Source organism: Vipera ursinii, assembly GCF_947247035.1.
Source record: "Vipera ursinii genome assembly, chromosome: 2".
Taxonomy (NCBI): Eukaryota; Metazoa; Chordata; class Lepidosauria; order Squamata; family Viperidae; genus Vipera; species Vipera ursinii.
The window spans coordinates 231,942,279-231,965,080 of record NC_139513.1 but is presented as its reverse complement, the minus strand read 5'-3'; the positions used below and the strand labels follow the sequence as shown (position 1 = coordinate 231,965,080).

General features: G+C 38.8%; 1 protein-coding gene across 1 annotated transcript in view; it reads right to left on the bottom strand.

Moving 5' to 3' along the window:
* Window positions 1-22,802, bottom strand: part of NTRK2 (neurotrophic receptor tyrosine kinase 2) — a gene marked incomplete at its 3' end in the record, with an annotated part of 190,785 nt that overhangs the window by 5,728 nt on the left and 162,255 nt on the right. The window contains exon 16 of the mRNA XM_083355860.1: window positions 22,055-22,289. Within this exon, the coding sequence (XP_083211986.1) occupies window positions 22,055-22,289 (235 nt within the window). The remainder of the gene's footprint in view (window positions 1-22,054; window positions 22,290-22,802) is intronic.

The window sequence follows — 22,802 nt, the reverse complement described above, 5'->3', positions numbered from 1 at the left end:
AACCATGCTTGTACACTAATAAATTATAGTACACCTCCCACCATCAGAGTTCAAACACAGCAGCTAACTTGCCTCCTGTTCCTATACCATGGTAGCAAAATCCCTCTCCTCTCTTCTTTTTTTTATCCCTTTGAGTCAGTGTTGACTCCTGATGATGGCCAGGTCAGGTCCCTGTGGTTTTCATGACAAGATTTTGGAAGCAGTTTGCAATAGCCTCCTTCCTAAGGCTGAGAGAGAGAGAGGCTGTCCCAAGATCATCTAGCTGGCTTCATGACTAAGGCGCAACTAGAACTAGTCTCCCAGTTTCTAATCTGGTCCCTTAGTGTCACTAAAGGACTCTCACTTATGTTCTTACCTTGGTACAGAACTGAGCTTGTGGTGATATCATATCTGAAAAAGCATAATGGTGCTGTTTAAAGTATGGTTAAGCAGAGCTGCAAAGATCAGAATACAGCCCAGGGATACAGATGGACCAGGCCCTCTACTAGCGTACAAGCAAGTAAACACCAATATGTAAGGATGCCCACCTAATAGCTTCTATTTATACATTTAACCATTATTTTATACTAAACAGACATTGATGATGTTATAATTGCAATGGCAAGAGATAGTGGCTGGCCATTGCACCAATATTTTACATCAAGGAATCTAATATTTTGGCATTTTGTTGAGGAAAAAACAGTTGATGGAAACCAGAGCAAACAGTGATCAGGAATCATCTCTTTTCTCTCTCTTTTCTTCTCCTACCCAGCTTGGTTACACAAAAAAAATCAGGATATTTTTTCCCTAGTACCTGACATGATCTTCTAGAGAAAGGTTTTCAAATTAGACTAAGGGCTGCACCAAAGTATACAAATTATCTATCCTTGTCACTGATAATGCTTTACTTTATTCAAAGTTTACTCAAAGATGCAAAGCATCTTCTTAGAAATAATAGCCAAATAACGTGAAACCCCAGGGGTAGATATGACAAAACACTGATATCCCAGTAATCCCAGTATCCTTGAATTGTGGAACTCTTGCTTGGTACTTTTGGCGTTGAATACTAGCATAAAGGTCCCAAGGCTTGTTTTAATTCATCGAAAGCTTATACTCTGATGTTTTAATGGTCAGGTTACTCCCTGACCAAAGTACTCCTTCCACTTACATTTACCTCTCTTTTTCTTTATGTAGCAGCTTTCTTATTAATGGAGCTCTGAAGTTATAAAATCACAGATTTCGAATGTACCATTGAAGTACACCCTCCTGTTTAGTAAGGGATCTGAAGCTATTACATTTGACAAACAGAGCAAAATTAACAAAATTTATCAATGCAAAATAAATATAGATTTAACACAAGTTAAGCATGTATGCCTTCCTTCCTTCCTTCCTTCCTTCCTCCCTCCCTCCCTCCCTCCCTCCCTCCCTTCGAATTAAAATTAGAATAATAGAGTTGGAAGGGACCTTGTAAGTTATTTAGTCCAACCCCCCTGCCCAAGCCAGGAGACCTTACACCATTTCTGACAGATGGCATTCCAGTCTCTTCTTGAAAGCTTCCAGTGATGAAACTCCAACATCTGGAGGTAAACTGTTCCATTGGTTGATTGTTCTCACTGTCAGAAAATTTATCCTTATTTCTAGGTTGAATCTCTCCTTGATCAGTTTCAATCCATTATTCCTTGTCTGGCCTTCAGGTGCTTTGGAAAATAGGCTGATCACCTTTCTGTGATAGCCCCTCAAATATTGGAACACTGCTATCATGTCTCCCATGGTCCTTCTCTTCACTAGACTAGCCATGCCCAGTTCCTGTAATCGTACTTCATATGTTTTAGCCTCCAGTCCCCTAATCATCTTTGTTGCTCTTCTCTGCATTTTTTCTAGAGTCTCAACATCTTTTTATGGTGTGGAGACCAAAATTGGTTGCAGTATTCCAGGTATGGTCTAACTAAGGCTTTATAGACTTGTAATAGTACCTCACCTGTTCTTGATTGAATCCCTCTGTTAATGCAATTTAGGATTGTATTGGCTTTTTTTGGCTGCTGCTGCACACTGTTGGCTTATATTTAATTGATCGTCCACTAAGACTCCAAGATCCCTCTCACAGTTACTGCTATTAAGCCTGGTTTCACCCAGTCTATATGTGTACTTTTTATTTTTCTTGCCTAAGTGTAAGATTTTACTTTTCTCTACATTGAATTTCATTTAGTTAGATAGGGCCCAGTGTTCAAGTCTGTCAAGATCCTTCTGGATCTTGAGCCATCATCTAGGGTGTTGGCTATTCCTATAGCTTAGTATCGTCAGCAAATTTGATAGGTTCCCTCATCTATTCCCTCATCTAAGTCATTTATGAAGATGTTGAAAAGTACCGGGCCTAGGACAGAGCCTTGTGGTACCCCACTGCTTACTTTCTTCCATGTAGATGTAGTACCATTAAGGATTATTCATTGAATACTGTTCGCCAGCCAGTTAAAAATCCATCTGATGGTGATGCTATCTATCCCTTTTTTTTAGCTTTCCAAGAAGTAGGTTGTGGTCTAGTTTGTTGAATGCCTTGTTGAAGTCTAAGTATACTATATCCATAGCACTTTGCTGGTCTACTAATTTAGTTACTTGATCAAAGAATGAAATAAGTTTGGTTTGGCATGATCTGTTTTTGTCAAACCCATGCTGGCCTCTACTTATAACTTTGTTTCTATTTGTTCGCAGATCAATTTTTTTTATTATCTTTTCCAGTATTTTCCCAGCTGTTGATGTTAGGCTGATTGGTCTGTAGTTTCCTGGATGTGGTTCCCCCCCACTTTTTTTGAAGATAGGAACCACATCACCTGTTTTCCAATCTTCCTTCCTTCCTTCCTTCCTTCCTTCCTTCCTTCCTTCCTTCCTTCCTTCCTTCCTTCCTTCCTTCCTTCCTCCTTTCCTTCCTTCCTTTTATGTGTGGTATATGTGATAAAGAAAGAGAGAGAGAATTCAAATCTGTTGATGTGAACTACAGAATATAGAGCAAGTCAGAGTCTTAACCTTAATCCAATATGCTGCTTAGTTCAGAAAATTCAAAATTATAGAATTGCCAGCAAATGTCTGTCTAGTTTCTTCTTAAAACACTTGTCAGTTCTTTGACTGCAGGGTTATGTGATTGCTATAATTGAGGAAGGAAGGAAGGAAGGAAGGAAGGAAGGAAGGAAGGAAGGAAGGAAGGGAGGGAGGGAGGGAGGGAGGGAGGGAAGAAGAAAGAAAGGAAGGAAGGAAGGAAGGAAGGAAGGAAGAAAGAAAGAAAGAAAGAAAGAAAGAAAGAAAGAAAGAAAGAAAGAAAGAAAGAAAGAAAGAAAGAAAGATGTCCTGCATAACAGAGACGGTATATGACTCAAGTTCAGGTGTAAACTTTAATTTTATCTATGAGGAAACAGTACTTCTGCTATTTAAAAGTTCAACAAAACTGGATCATTCATCCCCACCCACCTCCAACACAAATGGGTGTGATTCTTTATTGATCTTGGAATAAGCTTTCAGGAATGTAGATAGGGAAGGATACACAGTGAAAGTGGATAGGGAAAAATTCACAGTGAAGCAAGTTTCCGTGGAGAAGGCAATGACAAAATAATGTTCTGGAAAACCTGGACAAACCGTAATGAGCAAGAGGAAGCCTGGAAACTTTTCATTTCAGTGAAATCTCATGTTATAGCTCCTCAGAGGTAAGTCAACTTTGATCTTTAAATAACTTTCCTCTTAATAACTGTAATTTAACCTGCTCATACTCAACAGTCTTCAGATTTCTTTAAGGCTCGGAGATGCTGCTTCACAGAAGGCAAGAGTATCTCTATGTAATTAAAATCACATCTGCAGAGTAACTGTTCATTGAGCTTTCAAATCTAGGTGCCAAATACAATGTTTATAATTGCAAGGGCAGCCCCCTGAAATCCATGAGACTGGAAAATAAATCTCACAATATACAGTAATAATAAAATTGCACCTCCACAACTGCCCCAAGAATTAAGAGGGGCCACATCTAGGATTCTTTTTTCCCTTGCTGGTCTTGTAGTAGGCTGCATTTTCTTTTCTTCACCCAGATATTGGGTGTCTGTATGCTTGTATATCTATATCTATATCCAGTGTGTTTTTTTTTTGTAAAAGAAAAAGGTGCCGGAACTCACACATGTCATAAAACCCGCCTTGCCTATCCTACAAGGTTCCATCCAAAAAAGGTGCCGGAACTCCATTCTGAGCGTTCTATGACAAAAAAAGCCCTGTCTATATCTATATCTATATCTATATCTATATCTATATCTATATCTATATCTATATCTATATCTATATCTATATCTATATCTATCTATATCTATATCATCTATATCTATATCTATCTATCTATCTATCTATCTATCTATCTATCTATCTATCATCTATCTATCTATCTATCTATCTATCTATCTATCTATCTATCTACACACACACATGCATATATATATATACATACATACGTACATATATACACATATACATACACACACACATATGGTGTGTGTGTGTGTGTGTGTGTGTGTGGGCGCGCGCATGTGTGTGTGTGTATTCTATTAATCCCACAGATAAGAACCTGAGAATTTGGCTGGAATCAGAGAAACAAACCTTCTTCTGTTACCTGCCTGTATAATACTTAATATGAGAACTACCAACAAATGGAAAATGAGCTCCTTAATCCTTGAGCAGCTGATTGATAGCACTTCACATCACCGGGATTTCTACCTCCCAACCTCTCATAAATCAGTTTGAAATCAAGCTCTATTCATGATATACTGATCAAAACACAGTGAGTATTGTCATATCTATGTACATGAGAGTCTACTGCTTAAAGGGAGTACCACAAGCTTCCAGCCAGCCAACAGAATAATATGAAGAATGCTGTCCTCTGAGCTACTAATCATGAAGTAACAGAAATATAAAGTAAATAAAATAATTAGTCCTTCAAACTCTTCAGTCCAAACTCTTCAATCATAGGTGTTGCTATGAGAGAAAGCAATGCAGAGAAAATTAGATTGTAAAAAATATACACTAATCCACTGAACTCTTCTCTCAAAGTGTCCACTCAGTGTGGCACCAATTCATGATTGTGTTAAATTAAAGGATTGCTGGCATTTGTGAGGATGACATGATTGCATGCTACCACTTTGCCAACTAGGTGCTTTTCCCAATCATTATGACCATAGTTGCATATAAATAAAAGTGGAGAAGGAGGAATAAAGAAAGTTAAGTTCTAAGCAATGTTCATGCAAAGAGAAAGCTTTCGCAACACAACACGGAGGGGAAACTTTCATTGTATCTACTGTGTAATCACTGACAGGTCCCCGCCGGTAATGTGAAACTGGAAAGTCATGCATTATCACAGTCTCCCACAGGAAAAATAGACCATTCATATAGGCAGCTTTCTAAAAATATTTAGAATTTAAAGAAAAAATGAGCTCATAATGACATCGGTGCAGGTTCCAATAGGCTGGAGCAGAATGGGGGGGGGAATCAATTCAACTTCACAAAAAGAAAAGAATATATGTATTTGAGATAAATCCTAAAATATCTCAAAATACCAGTCTGTTACGTGTCAGTGTGTATGCATAATTAGGGAGGCTTCAGAACTCAGAAATCTTTAGCAATATATGGATTTGTAGTGGAGCCAGGTGAAAAGAAAACTGTATTTAGTAGGATGTATCTGAGAAGGCTAATGTGAGTTTTATGAGCTGAGATCAAGAGGAAGTTGCTCATTTTCCTTCCCCAAAGACCCTCCTAAATTGCCAATGTATTATAATTTTAAATATTTAATACAGAAAGATTAATATATTAATTGAGCATCACTTCCATGCAGTTTTTAAATCTTTGCCTCACTCTCATTTTGGACTGCAGCAGCTGAAGCATACAAAAAAAATAGTAATGCCATCCCAAAGATACTTTTTTCAAAAAGCAACTGGACTTTTTTTCCTCCCTCTTCTGAAAATGTTTCACTTCTCATCCAAGAAGTTTCTTCAGTTCTGGATGAGAAGTGAAACATTTTCAGAGGAGGGGAAAAAAATCCAAGCTGCCTTTTGAAAAAAAGCACCTTTGGGATAACCATGATTTGGTGATGGGAGAAGCTCCATAGACATTACGTCAAGTAAGGCCCTTGTCCACAGGTCCAACTAGTCTTGGAGGAAATAATTTTAAATGCACAGGTAGGCGGGAAATGATTTGGAGAAAGATGCTGACTCATTTCCCTAGATCCTCTTTGCCAGTTCAAAATGGTTTCCTTAACATACTGTGTTTTCACTGTAGTTCCCTCTTCAATATTTGAATTCAGAACATCAGAGAGGGAAGTACAGATGGTAGCATGGATCTGAGAAGGAAAATGGGTAAAGGAAGCCCTTCAAAATGAAATTATCTGTGCCCTTATTTTCTACCACAACATACCACAGGATTCCCAGATATATCCATCTGGAGGCCATTCTCTTTCTCTAAAACTGATCCTCACTGCATCAAACATTTTCCAAACAAACCCTTTAAAAAGATGCCCCAGATGTGGTCTTCAAATATTTTTATTCGGCATCTGCTTTCCTGTCATAATTTAAGGAGACTGCTGAATATTGTTTGGGGGACTTTATTGCTGTGATGTGGTAGAAAACCCATTTTTTAAAATTAGTTTGTTTCCTGTTATACAACTTTACATCACTCTGTGGTTTCCTTTCCTGAGTTTACTTCTTCAGCTAGAAAATTCTGCCCTGAGTGGTTGAGAAAATGGGGGCACATCAACAGTCCTTCTTGGGGGTTGCCTAAGGCTTAAGATTAGCTTAAGCAAGGCCTGAAGTGTATCTCCTTATTGGCTTTTTACAAAATGTTCAAGAAGGATCTCATCTAGGAAATATGGGTTGCTAATTGTGGTGTGGAGTCACTTTGTTGTGGTGAGTTTTCTTTTGCTGGTTTTATTTGTTTTGTGTTTTGTTAATGTGGTGTCTGGGGATTTAAGGGAAGGGTGTTTTATACATATTTTAATTTATGCTTTTGACTTTGGTAAAGCATCTTGAATCAATCTATTTGGGCAATATATAAATAATTGTCAATTAATAATGACGCTCGTCTTAAGAAATGCATCTTTCCTAATCAGGTTTAATTCATACCTGATTTAAATACAATAAATCAGCTGAAACTATCAGTATTCCTTGTTCCACATTGCTGGAAACATTGAAGACATTGTTCCAAATGTTTTCAGAATGTAGAGAACAGGAAAGAAAATGTATACTGAGTATTGAGTATACAGAAAATGTATATTGAGTATTGAACATGTATATTAATAATCTTGACAAAAATAAGAACAACATTTGCAAAAGAAACGGAAAAAGAGAAAGTTTTAAATTTTTTAATGAAAAAAGTAAAGAAAAATATTCAGATTGGCAGGGGATCTTGCTTCAAATCTCAATGCAAGATAAACTTTCTAACATGAAAACTCTTCTTTTATATGAGAAGTGGCAAGCAACCATACTCTAAGTTGTTTCATCCTACATGATTATCTATATATACTTATGGATGACTTTAAAAACATTTGAATTGTTCCTAGGAATCTACCAAATGCTCTTCCCTACCATATATATATCCTATACTGTAAAAGGTAAATCCACTGATAGCATTGTGATACTTTACTCCACATGCATTATTTCCTACAAACAAATAATACATGTTGATGCATTGACTGCTACAACCAGAAACATGCAATATCATATATTTCTTTCCTTTCGAATTCTACCTTATTGTTCAAAACTCTTCAATATAATCTTTGACTCTAAATCTCATACCTTACAATAACAAGCTAAACGCATGACAGCAACACAGTCCCAGACTGTGAATCAAATTGAAAATTAACCATAATAATAACGAGAGCAACAACAACAATAATAATGGCAAATTACTTCTGTAATTCTGTCAGAAAACTTCATTATTGCAGTCAACAGGAGTCTATCTAGATTTAATGGTTTCTTTACTGTAAGACACAAATAACCAGAAACAGTAGAATTCAAAGCACGAAGTTTATTTCATGCTACCTATACACAAAAATCTGATCTACTAACAGTCAAGCCAATTGGGTGATAGGTAAGGGTCAACTGAATTCATGGAGGATTGGATTTAGGTGTCTTGTGGGAACATAACAATGTAACAACCAAACAGCCCTCGGGGTCTACCTGATCATCTACCACATTTACCTTAGTTAATAACATATATTGTTAATTGTATCACTAATTATATTTCATTTTTCTCCACATTCTTTCCTATGACAATTAGGAACTGATAGTGATATTTCAGGACCCAGAGGATCATGCATATCAATCAGTAGCGCTATAGACTCAAGCAAATAAGTAAACAACAATTCTACTCTGGTGGGGCCAAATAGCTTTTAAGAATTCCATGCAAGGGTCCATTTCATCCTCATTCACATTTTCTTGTCTTGTAAAAAACATTGTGCTAAAATTGGTTTGGATACTTAGCTGGTTCAATAGGACCTGATCCAACTGGGAATATTTTTTTTCTCACTTCTCCCAATTTTTTCCTACCAGAGACATCCACACAATCTGGCAAATTTTTAATTCACAAATCATTTTTATGTAGGCTTACTTTGGGGCAAATGAATTAAGAATTGCATATTTTTAAAAACCCATTGAAAGGAGGGTAAAAATAAAGCCAGCTGCTGTGATCATTTTGGCACCCACTTATAGCCCTGAAAAACACGTTCGTCATCCTCCAGATCGCAATGTGACGCAATGGACAAACCTGGCAGTGATGTAGCAGTCGAGCTGAAAAGCAAACGTGGGGAAGAAGCTAATTTCATTTGAATACCCGTTGCCAAAATAGCATCTAATAAAATGCCTTCAACTGTGATAGTTCGATAGAAACACCCACAAGCACTCCTGGCAAGCAACTCAACTGTCACCAGCTCACTCTTACTGTTCCTGTGGAAGACCTCAACACAACTCACCCACACAGGTATACAGCTGTGCAGTGACAACTGAAACCTGCAGGTGTTTGCTAGTATTGCCATTTCTGAAGCGCTGGAGGAAGAGAGAAAGAAAATTTATCCCTGGCGTTGAGCATTTGTAGTATGGTGCATGTATTGGCAGTTAAACAATCCCCCCTCCATTATTATTTGAAAAGGATAAAAAAAATCTGCTATGTTGATTTTCAAATGAATACACGTTTAGCAAAATAACACTCTGGGCTTCTTACACTGCCATTAATAGCTCTTAAGAGAGTCACAAGGAAAGTCTACAATGAATGAAAGCAGGATTTGGAATAACAGCAACATGGAAATGGATGCTCGTGTTATTTGTTCTTGTTGTAGTCTTTCCTGGCAACAGCTGTCTTCCAGCTATTTGGGAGTTCATCACCAGTTAACTTTGGCCAGTACATCCAGTAAGTAGAAGTTGTATTATGCTCCCACATACCTGGAGGATGCAAATCTGCTGAGGCTCTGGACTATAACATTGTTCCATAACATGCATGATTCCACAAAGAAGAGGAAAAGTGAACGTTACACTTGAGAAACTAAGACAAAACTGGTAGCATAAAAAGTTGCATATCCATATATTGATGAAAAAATTAGCATGCTGTTATAGTTTAAAAGCCAAATTAAAACACACAATTTTAGTAACTCCAACATGGCAACTTCTAAATGCTCAAGAAGGGCAGAGAAAGTGTTCAAGAATTGAACAGTCAGGGTACTCCACCTTCTTGTTAAATATTCATGGCTATTTTCTGACACGCAAGGTAGTTTCCTGTGGTATTGGGATAAGCAATGAACATCTTAATATAATTCAGTAGGAAAAATATGGGGGAATGAGGGGAGAGGGAAATATCTGAATGTGATTGTCTCTAGTATATACAAATTTATTTATCTGAATTTTTATCCCACCTTTAATCAAAAGGAAAAAAAGAAGTTGGAGTTCTTCCTGTTACTACACAAAAATTTCCATTATTTTATTACTTGTATTGCATAATACATGAACCTAGAACAAGGCTCTTCAAATGTGGCCCTTTTATGACTTGTGGCACTCTGGCTGAGGAATTCTGGGAGTTGAAATCCACAAGTCATAAAAGGGCCACGTTTGAAGAGCCCTGACCTAGAACATTGGACTTTGTGACATTTACTTTATAATACATTTACTTGTGATAAGAAAGCACAACTGTGCCCAAATTGACCTTTGAATGTCCCCACCCCCAGGGCTTTCTAGATTTCCAGCTGTGAAGCAGCTGCAAGTAACCTTGGATAAAGGGAGGAGAAAGAGATTCTGATGTCTTTGCTTCAGAGATACCAAGATTCCAGGCCCCTCAATACCTTGTAGTATCAACAGATGTCACCAAGTTATCAGTTTAATGTGAAAGAAGTGGCAAATAAGTCAATGCATTGGTACCAATCAGATGAACAGTGTTTAATTAATAGGGCTGTACAGATCTGAAAAAGCACTTTGTGTCAATAGAAAGAAACAACTTTCCAACTCTTTTTTTAAAAAAAAATGTTAAAATAATGAAATTATAAAGTGGAGGAAAACAAAAGTACATACATCACTTTCCTCTGATGCAAAACAAAATGGAAAATCCATATAAGTATGAATATCCATGTGGACTTTATTTAGTTGATAAACTTCTCATTAAATCTAAACTACTGTATATAGCATACTGTGCCACCTTCTCATTTTTAGAACCCAAATGCTGTATGAAAAAGGATAGCAAACTCACCACATCCTGGATCCCTTCCTTAAAAATCAGAAAAAGTGACTTCCTTTCAAGTTACATAGGACTATTCTCTCTGCTGTACCCCAGGTTTGAAAGAGATGTAGCTATTCATGAAATGATAGAATCCATGTTGTGGAAATATAATTCAGCTTCATACTGAGATGTCCAGGTTTAATATTTCATTACATTAACATATATGTTGGCTTGAAGTCAAAACAGGTCTATAACAAAACTAAACTAAAACAAGTATCTCAAAATATGCTCTGCATTTCTTACATTGCCAATATAAGAAATCTAATATTCTTCTGTAATTCTTAAATTCTTAAAGAGGCTCAGCTGACTTAAAATAATATTTTAATGAATTAGCTTTGTTTTAAAATTATTTAAAATTATTTTAATTTTCTTAATATTTGGTCCCATTGATTTTCCAAAATCCTAAGGAATTCCTGGAAGCTTGGCATTTAGGCACATCAGCCATCAATATAGAAATAAACCACAAGTACAGACCATTTTAAAAAGACAATAAAAAACTAAGAAGGAAACAAAAAGCCAGAACACATCCTCTCCAGCAGCCAACACCAGCAGATAAGCAGGAATTAACACTAGACAAACAATCAATCAAGCAGAAAACAGTACCCTAATCTAGGAGCTATTAAGGAGACAATCAAGCAGAAAATAATGCCCTAATCAGGAACTACTAAGGAGAAAAACACACACCCCACCATGATTGGCAGGGTAACCTAACTATATAAACAAGGAGAAATAGCCACTCACAAGGAGTGATGATGTTACCTATCTGGTTAATAAAATGTCTGCAAGAAAATAATCAAGCTCAGAGAGCGCCGAGGACTCCAAGTTCAACCCTGAACTATATATATTATCTTCTATTAGTGTTGAGTGCCACCACCATGCCTGTAACAGTTTGGGACTGATTGGAGAAAAGCCTTGTGAAGCACAGCATGTCACTTCTAAACAGCGTAGCAGAAGCAGAACTTTGCTTATGAAGCGAGTCTTTAAAAGAAGCAGAAAGAGAGGCTAATTGGTCGTGTCTTGATGCTTTACCACACTGGAGCAGAGTAATGTCCCTTGACAGAGACTGAGCAATTAATTGAATGTAATTTTAATTAGTTAGAATTGAACTGAATTAAATTGAATTAAAATAAATGTTTGCACTGGTCCCATTATAAGGCCACCATTAGCCTTAGCCCTACCTCTAACTCAAACTCCCTGTGCTCTGCCTACAGTTATACATATTTAGTCAAGTTCATTTCTAATCCTCTTCCTTCCACAGCATGCTAAGTATATCTTGTATTACTTCATGTCTTAGAATTTCTTGTTAATATACATGGCTTCTTGGGATCAATGGACTGAGAGGCCACTTGGGAGTTATCTCATCCAGGATTCTAGCAACCTTTGAATTCAGAGGTTGACCAAGTAGTTGGGTAAATTCCCAATTGCCTGCCAGAATAACCTCTGCATGCACAAATCATCTAGGACAGACTATGTTAATCAGCAATGTCTACCCCCATCTTCAGTAGCTTGGTAGCAGGGATGAGCTTTACCTAGATCAGGAAAGAATTAACGATGATCACATACTAACCACCCTATAGCGTGCCTGTCTTTATGACTTAAGCCAAAATTACCTGGAACAAGGCCATACTTGCCTTGGAAGTCATGAATTATTTTCTTTCCAGTGGCCACAGAGTCCCTCAGCAATAAGTCCCCATTATCAGCCCTGTTTTGAGGTCCAGAAACTCAAGAAAGGACTCTGCCATTCAGCAAGGGCTTTTTATATATAGGCATTCACTGCTCGTTGTCTATAGAACAACGCTTCTGCTCTAAAAGTATCCTAAACTACCTTGGTTGCCAAAGGATCTGAAACTTATGTTTTATGCATATATTCATACTCACACATGAATATACAGTAAGTAAAGGCAAAATCAGAAGCCATAGGGCACTGGAGATGGGATCAATGAGCTGTGCCCCACAATAGCCCATTGTAGAGGCAAACCAACTCCAGCATAAAACAAACACAATCTGCTGACCTTCTGCCTCACATTGTAGCATGTTGCTGTTACTAGGCAAAGACATTAGTGTGTGAGAAGGAACAACATCTCTAGTTGCAAATCAAAGCGGTGTGGAGAAGATGCATACTTTATCCCCAATACAAAGGCAGACGACAGAAAGAGCTCTGCTTTTAACAACTGTAGGCTCTCAAAAGCACTGAGCTATCTGAATCAGCTGCTATCAGGTTATGGTCAATATGGCATTTTAAGAGAGACTTCCTGGAGCAGGAACAGCTTTTCAATCCCTGTGTTAGATCCCAATGACTTAGCTCATCTTCCCCTTCTATCTACGGAGGTGTGACCTAGAGTTTCTGGAAAGTACATGTCCCTCTGCTGCCCTAAAGCAATCCTTTCCTCTAGGATACTAGAGGATTCCAGCTGCAAGCTGTAGTAAATGCCAGCGCTGCTTTAGCTGCTCTGCACCAAGAACATAGTAGGTGGCTAAAGGAGAGCTCTGGCACGCCTACATTTCAGCTGCTTCATCCTATTTCCTTTGAGAGAACACACAAAAATGTGTATTTCCAACTAATGCCAAGTTTGGCTGCTGGTTATGCAGGGAGGAGCTTCGAGGAAGAGGGAGAATCCATTTTTGATACACTCCTGAATGACTGGGTCAACAATAGACTGAATTAGATCCATAACACAAAGATTCCATTCCTGGTTAAATTAATGCTGTGTTAGATGAAACATCTGACTCTACATAATATCATTTTCCTGTGATCCTAAATTTACAGCACTTGTCTAGGCTATCAAATCTGGGTTGCAAAACACCATACAATCTTTAGATAGCAACAAAGAGACACAGAAAGATTAAAGATTAAAGTCTATTATTGCAGCACTACCAACTCTTTCTTAACGTTTATAACCTTGGAGAAATTCTTGAAATAATGCTCATTATCTCAGGGAACCCCTGCATAAAAATATTATGTCTACTGCTAGCTTTGTGTAGCATTCACATTTCAATAATGTTTTGCTTTGTTGTAATGATCTGTTGCAGAACCACAAGTGAAAGCAGCAAGCTGACAGCTGATTTGCAGCATATACAAATTCCAAGACTAGCATCGTGCAGCATGTGAAGTTCAGAAACTACTCTTTTTCCCCCTTATCTTTTCCTGAATCTCTAGCAACTTCTCATGGAAACCTTCCCCTAAACCCCATTGAAAGAGGCTGTTCTGCTACATTCACAAAGCTACTGAAGAAATAACAACAATTAGCTTGTCATAAGAAACATACTGTATGATCCTATATCAGCACTTGTATTTTCTATACTGAGGTAAATAGCAGCCTCTGGTGTGGGAGGGAAGTTAAACTGAGGAGACAGCAAAGATATACTGTACTTCCTGTTCTAGTGATGCTACTTCGTTTGACTCCTCTTTCTTCGGAAATACATTTAACTAGAAGTATTGTGGAATAATACCATGGCATTTTGGCAGAATTATGGGCATGATTCCAACAAATTAATTTCCATTTAGCTCTTAATATATAAACCAATTACATTGTAAAAGCTTTTTTAATCAACTGTTTCTCAAGGCACATTTTATTTACAAAAGTTCTGGATTCAGCTAGTAGATATTACAGTTAAAAATGATCCAACAGAAGTCCTGAACAACAGGGCCAACCATGGGAGATATAATTTAGTCAATTATACAAAGACAAATTCTGACATCTTCCTCTACCAGATTTTACTTCAAATCACCCCCAACTCACAACTGTCTATCCCTCTTTGTTACACTTGTTTAGTCTTTTGCTAATGGACATAGTAGTGAAGAGATCAAGCAAATTGCTGCGTTAAATCAATTGGGCAGATACATTCACAAGTGGTTCAGTTTAGGTTAGGATCCATGCTGTAAAATGGAGAAACTGAAATAGTATGGATAAGAAACAAAGGATGCCAAAACAATCTAGGACACAGGAAAGAAAGAGGGCTAATAATTTTGGATTTCAACATGTGTGTAAAACAGAAGAATAAAATAAACAGGCAGCAACTCCAAATTATTTGTCCTTTAAGACCTATGATTCGGTCACTTGCTACACTTCCTTCTAAGGGTGGCTTATGATGAGGACTGTTTTGTGGCAGGACCCCATCTACAGAGCTTCCCTGAGATCTTAGGATATATTTCTCTCAGGATCTTCTGCCAGCAATAACAAATGTTTCTTCTTAAGCAAGCTCATGATTCTGTTGTTGCTTAATTTAACTCGTTTGTTGTTTGTTCTGGCTCTCTGTACTTTTTGCTTTGGATGCAGCTTTTAGTCTAGTAATTTTGTTTTAACGATAGTATATTTTTATCCTTTTGGGGCTGCCAAACAGAAGGCTGCTCTCCTTGCTCTTCCCTTGTAAGAGTAAGCAATTGGTGGCCTTCCACAGCCTGTCCACAGGGCAGGGAGCTATGCATAGCCAACATCGCCAAATGGCACTTTTTCTGCCTTCTTATTAATCATAATAAGCTTTTCTTACATTTCAGCCTGACATTTGGAAAGAGATGCTTCTCTGCATCATATAGCACAGGGCACTTGCAAGGCAGGTAAAAAAAAAGCAGCTATAACCATGTAACCAAATCCCCTCCCTTTCTCTCCCCCCCCCCGTAACACACATAAAAATGGCCAGGATTTCAATCACACAGTCATGGCTGCCATCCTGACTTTTGGAATCCCTCTGCAGGAGATGCTCCTGATATATAGCAAATTATTTAAGAGAATGCATGGGAATGACTGCTAGAAAGAACTGGTGAAATTGCCTGAACTTTTTGGAAACTAAGCTCTCTTCTAAAACTGAATATCCTTCCAGTCACTATTCGCAAAGAGAGGGAGTCTTTATATAGGAGAAGGGAATTGACAAAATACATGCCAGATTCATCTCATTGATGAATTCATTTTCACAGCATCCCTTTTCTAGTGGGATTACTGAGTCAATCTTGAGCCAGTGAGAATCGAACTAACTGCTGGCAGTCGGCAGAATTAGCCTGCAATACTGCATTCTAACCACTGCGCCACCACGAAGGGTGAGAACTAACTTTACAGGACTCCAAATAAACTTTGGGATTCTGAAATACACAGGGCACAGCTTCCCAACCAGTTCTTCTCCTTCCTCTGAGCCAGATCCTTCCACCCGGCTCCATTCTACGCCTGTGAAAGCCACATTCTTCATTCCACCCTTGCTGAAAAAATGGTACTGCACATGTTCTCATTCCCTCACGGCCAGATTTTGTGGCAGGCTTTTGTGGTTTCTCATGGGTGTACCAGTGGAAAAAAGACAATATGGTGACAAATGGATTGTTTCTTCATTGGATCCTCTGCGAGGGGTAAAAAGAAATTGTTCAAAAAAAGCTTCATCTGGATGCAACAAGTATCTGGGTTAGCCAGGTTTAGGAAGGGAAATGTGGGAGATAATATGCCATTTAAACTCTAAGGCTTTGGGAGGGGGCTTAGTTTTTCAAACAAAAGATCCTTTCTTTGCACACCGAGCTTCCGAAACTGAATAATTACTTTCCCATCCTATCTGTACTACCATTCAGACTCTAAACAAACAAACAGAGGCCATGTTGCTAACACCATCACCACCCAACACCGTGCCAATTATCCAAAGGTTATCTCTCTCTTTGCAGTCATCTCTGCAGTATCTCTTAATAGCTGTGGCTGACACAGCGCAGAACATTATTGACAATTGGGCAAGGAAAAGGTTGGTCCTATTTTTTGTTATAATGGGACAACAGACGACCAAAAACTTGGGGGCAGATTAATATCTTCCTGAAACATGACCCAGGTTCTCTAAACCGTCAGTGAAAATTATTTTGTGGACACCGCTGTCCTTCATCCTCCTTTTCATCATGTTTTGCAGCCCAAAGAGACTCACAGGCAAGGCAAAAATGATACAATAATTAGTGACAGACCACACAATTAATGAGTAACAGTGTGTTCCAATGCTTTTTATAGTTGCTTTATAATGGTCAGAATCCACATTTTCTTCAATACGCCTGTTAATCTCATCTATTAATACCTTTTGCATAGTACAGTTAGAAGTATTCATATCTAGCTGAAGATTTCTGGTTAAACCTGGGTCACCCAACCATCAGCTTGGTATTTGAGAAGGCAACAACTGCTACTTGTATTGGAGGGTGGAGGATGTTATGAAAGAGCAGGAACTTGAGCAAATAACTAAGGGTTTTTTTTAAAGCTTTGTTTTACCCTTGTGGCTTTAGAGGATTTAGGGTGTTATCATTGGTTTTGTGAACCACCTAAAGCAGCCTTTTGCATCTGAGGTTCTACTGAACCCTACACTTACACAAGAGATCATGAACAAAAAAGGTCCCTTTTTAATTGCAAGGCTAGCACTCTAAGTGGTGGGAAAGTTTATACACCATACCTCAGCTTACTGAACATGCTCCCTGAAACCTGAAAATTGTTTCAAGGGTCCTGCCAGCGTAAACAAGTAGGGAAAAGATCATCGAGAGGAGGAGTGCCTAATCTTGGCAACTTTAAGACCCGTGGACTCAACTCACAGAATTCCCCAGCCAACCACGCATCTAGAGTTTTATAGTTTAATACTACGTAAATAAATATATTTGAAAACGTGTCACCAACTCAGGAACACAGGATGCTTAAGCTTGTTTATGGGGCTATACAAGGTCCTGCCAAGTTGAAACAAAAACAGGGCATTGCTTTTAGTGCCAGCCCTGAAAGTTGCTCTCTGCATTCACACGTTGAGGGACCCAGTTTGCAAAGGAATTGACCAGACGCCCAAATCCCTTGGTTCCTGAATAAGATACTTGTTTACAAATGACTGTGCTAAGCATATGAATGATGAATACTATGAGTGCCAAAAAAAAAGAAAAGGGGTATTGTAGCTCCCAGAGATCTAGAAGCCAGGAGGTGCAAAGAAAGAGCTTAACAATTGAAAGCTTATCTCAGCCAACTTAAACAAAGCAACTGTATAACAGAAAAGGAACGGTGGAAAATGAGAGAATGTCACCACAGTGAGGTTTTATGGACTCCCCAAGATAAACAAACTAGGGGTCCCTCACAGACCTATTGTAGCACCAAGGGATATTCCTACCTACAACTTGGCTAAATGGCTGGCACAATGATTAAGCTTCCTGAATTCACCCTCAAATACCACAGTCACATCATCTGCATAATTTTTGACATAGCTATGAGGCTTAAACGTGGCTCCTTATGAGATCATGGTCTCTTTTGACGTAGAGATCCTATTTACATACCTCCCTCCCCACTTAGCATACAAAGTGATAAACAGAAAACTAGAAGATTCAAGGTTTTGGTAATGGTCTTTAAGTCCCTACATGGCATGGGTCCGGAGTACCTCAGGGACCACCTGCTGCTGGCGTCAACTTCCCTCCGCCCTGTACGCTCCCACAGAGAGGGCCTCCTCAGGGTGCCTCCGGTCAGAGAATGTCGGCTGGTGGCCCCCAGGGGGAGGGCCTTCTCTGTGGGCGCTCTGGCTTTATGGAACCAGCTGCCAGTCGAGCTCCGGACGGCACTGGACCTTCGCTCCTTCCGACACGGTCTGAAGACCCATTTATTTGAATAAGCTGGCCTGGCCTGATGGGGGATGTTAGGGTTTTTAATGGGGTTTTTATACTGTTATTGTTTTTATCTGGGCGATTATTTAATTCCTTTTAATTTTTGTATTCTCTATTTATATGTGCCCTGTTCACCGCCCTGAGTCCTTCGGGAGAAGGGCGGTATACAAATTTAATAAAAGTAAAAGGAAGTAAAAGAAGATTACAACACAGATCAAAACGATCTAACCAGAACACAAATCATGAATCTACTCCAATACTGTCCATGAAACTTCTTCATGTTTAAAAAAAATATTAGCAAATAAAAGGGACACCCATGGGATCCTGAATATCAGGAGTCATTGCAGAAACAGTCCCATGTAAAGTAGAGCACCATGTATTTCAAAACACCTAAAGTTTGGTGCCACTACATGGATGATATATTTGTTGTCATCAAATTTGCAGACGACACCAAGCTGGCAGGAATAGCCAATACTCCAGAAGATAGGCTTAAAATACAGGAGGATCTGGACAGACTCGAACACTGGGCGCTATCTAACAAAATGAAATTCAATGGTGAAAAAAGTAAGGTTCTACATTTAGGCAGGAAAAATCAAATGCACAGGCATAGTATAGATGGTACCTTGCTCAACAGTAGTAACTGTGAAAGGGATCTCGGAGTCCTAGTAGACAATCACTTCAATATGAGCCAGCAGTGTGCTGCAGCTGCCAAAAAAGCCAACACAGTGCTAGGCTGCATTAACAGAGGGATTGAATCAAGATCAAGTGAAGTACTAATACCACTTTACAATGCTTTGGTAAGGCCACACCTGGAATACTGCATCCAGTTTTTGTCACCACGATGTAAAAAAGATGTTGAGACTCTAGAAAGGGTACAGAGAACAGCAACAAAGATGATTGGGGGACTGGAGGCTAAAACATACATGGAACGATTGCTGGAATTGGGTATGTGTAGTTTAACAAAGAGAAGGGTGAGGGGTGACATGATAGCAGTGTTCCAATATCTCAGGGCTGCCACAAAGAAGAGGGAGTCAAGCTATTCTCCAAAGCACCTGAAAGCAGGACAAGAAGCAATGGATGGAAACTAGTCAAGGAGAGAAGCAACCTAGAACTAAGGAGAAACTTCCTGACAGTTAGAACAATTAACCAGTGGAACAACCTGCCTCCAGAAGAGGTGAATGCTCCAACACTGGAAGTTTTTAAGAAGAGACTGGACAGCCATTTGCCTGAAATGGTATAGGGTTTCCTGCCTGAGCAGGGGGTTGGACTAGATGACCTCCAAGGTCCCTTCCAACTACTACTTCTTCTTCTTCTTCTTCTTCTTCTTCTTCTTCTTCTTCTTCTTCTTATTATTATTATTATTATTATTATTATTATTATTATTATTATTATTATTATCATCATCATCATCATCATCATCATCATCATCATCATCATCATCAAAGAAATGCTCTGGAAGACTTCCATACCCTACTAAACTCCATCTTCCTGGACATGCAATTCACAGTGGAGGAAGAAACAGCTAAACAATTGCCATTTTTAGACATGCTTATCAACAGATGGGAAGATGGAAGCCTAGAAACCATGGCATATTGCAAGGCTACCAACACTCCAGGCATTCTGAATTTCAACCTTCCACTGTCACATAAAAAGAGCTGTATCAGAACACAGTATGGCAGAACACACTGTAGTACCCAGCAAGAAAAACATCTTAGGGGGGTAGCTACCTACGTGAACAATTTAGGCAGAATGGGTATTCACAAGTGTTTATCACAAGATGCCTGCGCAATATGCTGGGGAGAGAAAGGAAGAAAGAAGGCACAAGACCAACTACATGGCACACCCTGCCATATATTAAAAACATTTTCAGAAGCAGTAGAATCCAACTTTTGAGATCTGCAAGTGGCCATCATCTAGTGGCTACCAAATGAGTACAAATCATGTACTACAGAGATTGTTTGAAACTGGAGAAACTTTGAATGTAATTTACCAGATTCCCTGCAAGGATTGCCCCTGTGACTATGTGGGGCAGAGAGGAAGCTAATTACCAGGTTGTGAGAACACAAGTGAGTGGTTAGATGAGAAGCAGGGATAAAAATAGCCAGAGAAATCACTGAAGCCTGGAAAACAGGCCTTTGTCAGTCAATACGATGCTGATTTACCACCAGCCTATCAGGTACTTAGAAGCCGAGGATATAGCGTCACAAGGAAACAACGATTTAAGGACTTAATAACCAGCCATCAACACTTTAATAAACAACTAAAAGCTACACACAACCAGAAATCATATAAATCATATAAATACAATGCATAGAACAACTCAGTGCACATATTCTGGAGAGAGAGAAATTCCCTGATGATGGGCTCCAGCACAAGCCTGAAAACTTGGAAAAATAAACCTTTGGTCCCAGAGACCAACTCAAATTGGATCCTGCAACATTATCCTAGGGCACCTATATTTACCTTTGTTCACATTAATTCTTTCTCCTGCAATGAAACTATCAAGGATGGGAGAACTCTGGGCAAGAACTTCTGGTTCTCTCTGCTCCTCATAGTAAAAGAGAAATGAAGACAACAGAAAAGGCCCTCTTGATTCAAGGAAGTTAAAGTTCCCATTTCCATAAACTCTAGGGATTTTGATGATTGTTACTATAGAACCTGGCCTTCCCATCACTCTGGAAAATGCAGATGATAGCATGGTTGTCTAGTGCTTTCCTCCACAACAGTGTGCAATTTCGTGATGATTTTTTAAAAAAGCAAATATTTTTGGGTAAATCCTACAGTTGCTTGACTTTCTTCTGCTGATTCAACCCCAAATATGCCACTACTCTCCTTTTTTTCACCAACTATGGGATTCTGAAGTTATTTTCATTTGGGTACCATAATTTGTCCAAGCAACAAATGCTTCGTAGGATCCAAGGACCAAAACATGAATGCTAAACCAGCCATGATGGCAACTGCTGCAACTTTGTGAAATAGAAGCTGGCTGATGATGGCCTTTTTCCATGCTCAGCTTATACAGCTGCTCCTAAATCCTTCTCTTTATCCCATGTTCACTCATGTGATATAATATTATTCTTGTACTGTGAGAATGAGAGAACATGGAAAGCAGCTATTCCAAAAGACAGAAATCTAGTTCAGATGTCAACTAATTGCTGAGTCTGGATCACTAAAGGAAGAAATAGCACAAACCAAAATAAAAATGTTCTTCTCGGCTCACAATGAAAACAGCTGCATGAATATAAATAATGTCCTTCATCAGCTTGCTACTAATCATATGAAAGCATTCACTTCTGAAGCAAACTCTCAAGATGATGGAGTTGCTCAAAAGAGCTTCTATCCAGTCAAAGTAATGCTGTTAAAATAAAGAATGAATTCGCTGGGACAGCAAAACACTTTGATCCAAATGTAACATAAATGTGACCTTTTCTTTTTATGGGATCAAAACCACATTCTGTTCTCCCCAAACTTGTCATTTTACAATGACCACAGCCACTTGTCTCATTAAAGGAAGTTTCAATGAGGACAGTAATAAATAATTTGTTTGCACAGGAGCTTTAGGTTTTTTTTGGTAACACTCTGTGGATATTTAATAAATCAGTTTATCAGCAGTGACTTTAATTTCCTCATTACACTGAGCATCGGATGCAGATGATTTTTTTTTCTTCCAAGTTCTCACTAGGAGAAATTCTGCCTTACGAAAATAGGTCCTTCCTCCTAAAACCAAAGTACAGCATTACTTACCCTGTAGTAATCTGTGCTATATACATCTCTTGACATCCCAAAATCTCCAATCTTCACCAGCAGGTTTTCCCCAACCAGGCAGTTCCGAGTAGCAAGGTCACGGTGCACAAAGTGCTGTGATGCTAAGTAAACCATACCAGCTGCAATCTGCTGGGCAATGTGCAGCATCTGGGATTGGGTTAGTTCAGCTAAAAGACTCCCTTCGGCCATCAGAACTGCATCAGGTCCATGAGCCCTGCGTGGAACACAGAAGAAATGTAGGAGATCTAATAACATTCAGGCGAAAACTAGGTGGTGCTTCTCAGAGGTAATTTCAGGAATAGACGCTTCATCTCTCTAGTTTCCCAACTGGTGCATATGGGAAAGGGAGCGAGGGCACCAAGTATTAGCTGGGTTGTGGCTCTGGAACTTTTTCCTGTCTAGCTACACAGAGTGCAACTAATGATGAATGGGAAAGCTCTTAAAGGGTTCTGTTCAGAGAACTGGTTGTTAAATTATTTGAATCCCACCATGGTCTCAGGGTATGTCAGCAAGCTTAGATTTTTGCCTCCTCTGCTCGTATACGTATCATTACTATGAAATGCTTGAAGCTGCCTCCCTGATAATTAACAGCAAACAACATTCAAAAGCAAAGAAGTGCATCTTAAATGAGCTGCAATTGGTAAATAATGGTTTTTCCTGAAAACCGGCACTAACTTCTGATTTTTTGGCAGCACCATACCATAGTGAACAATGGGTTTGCACTTAG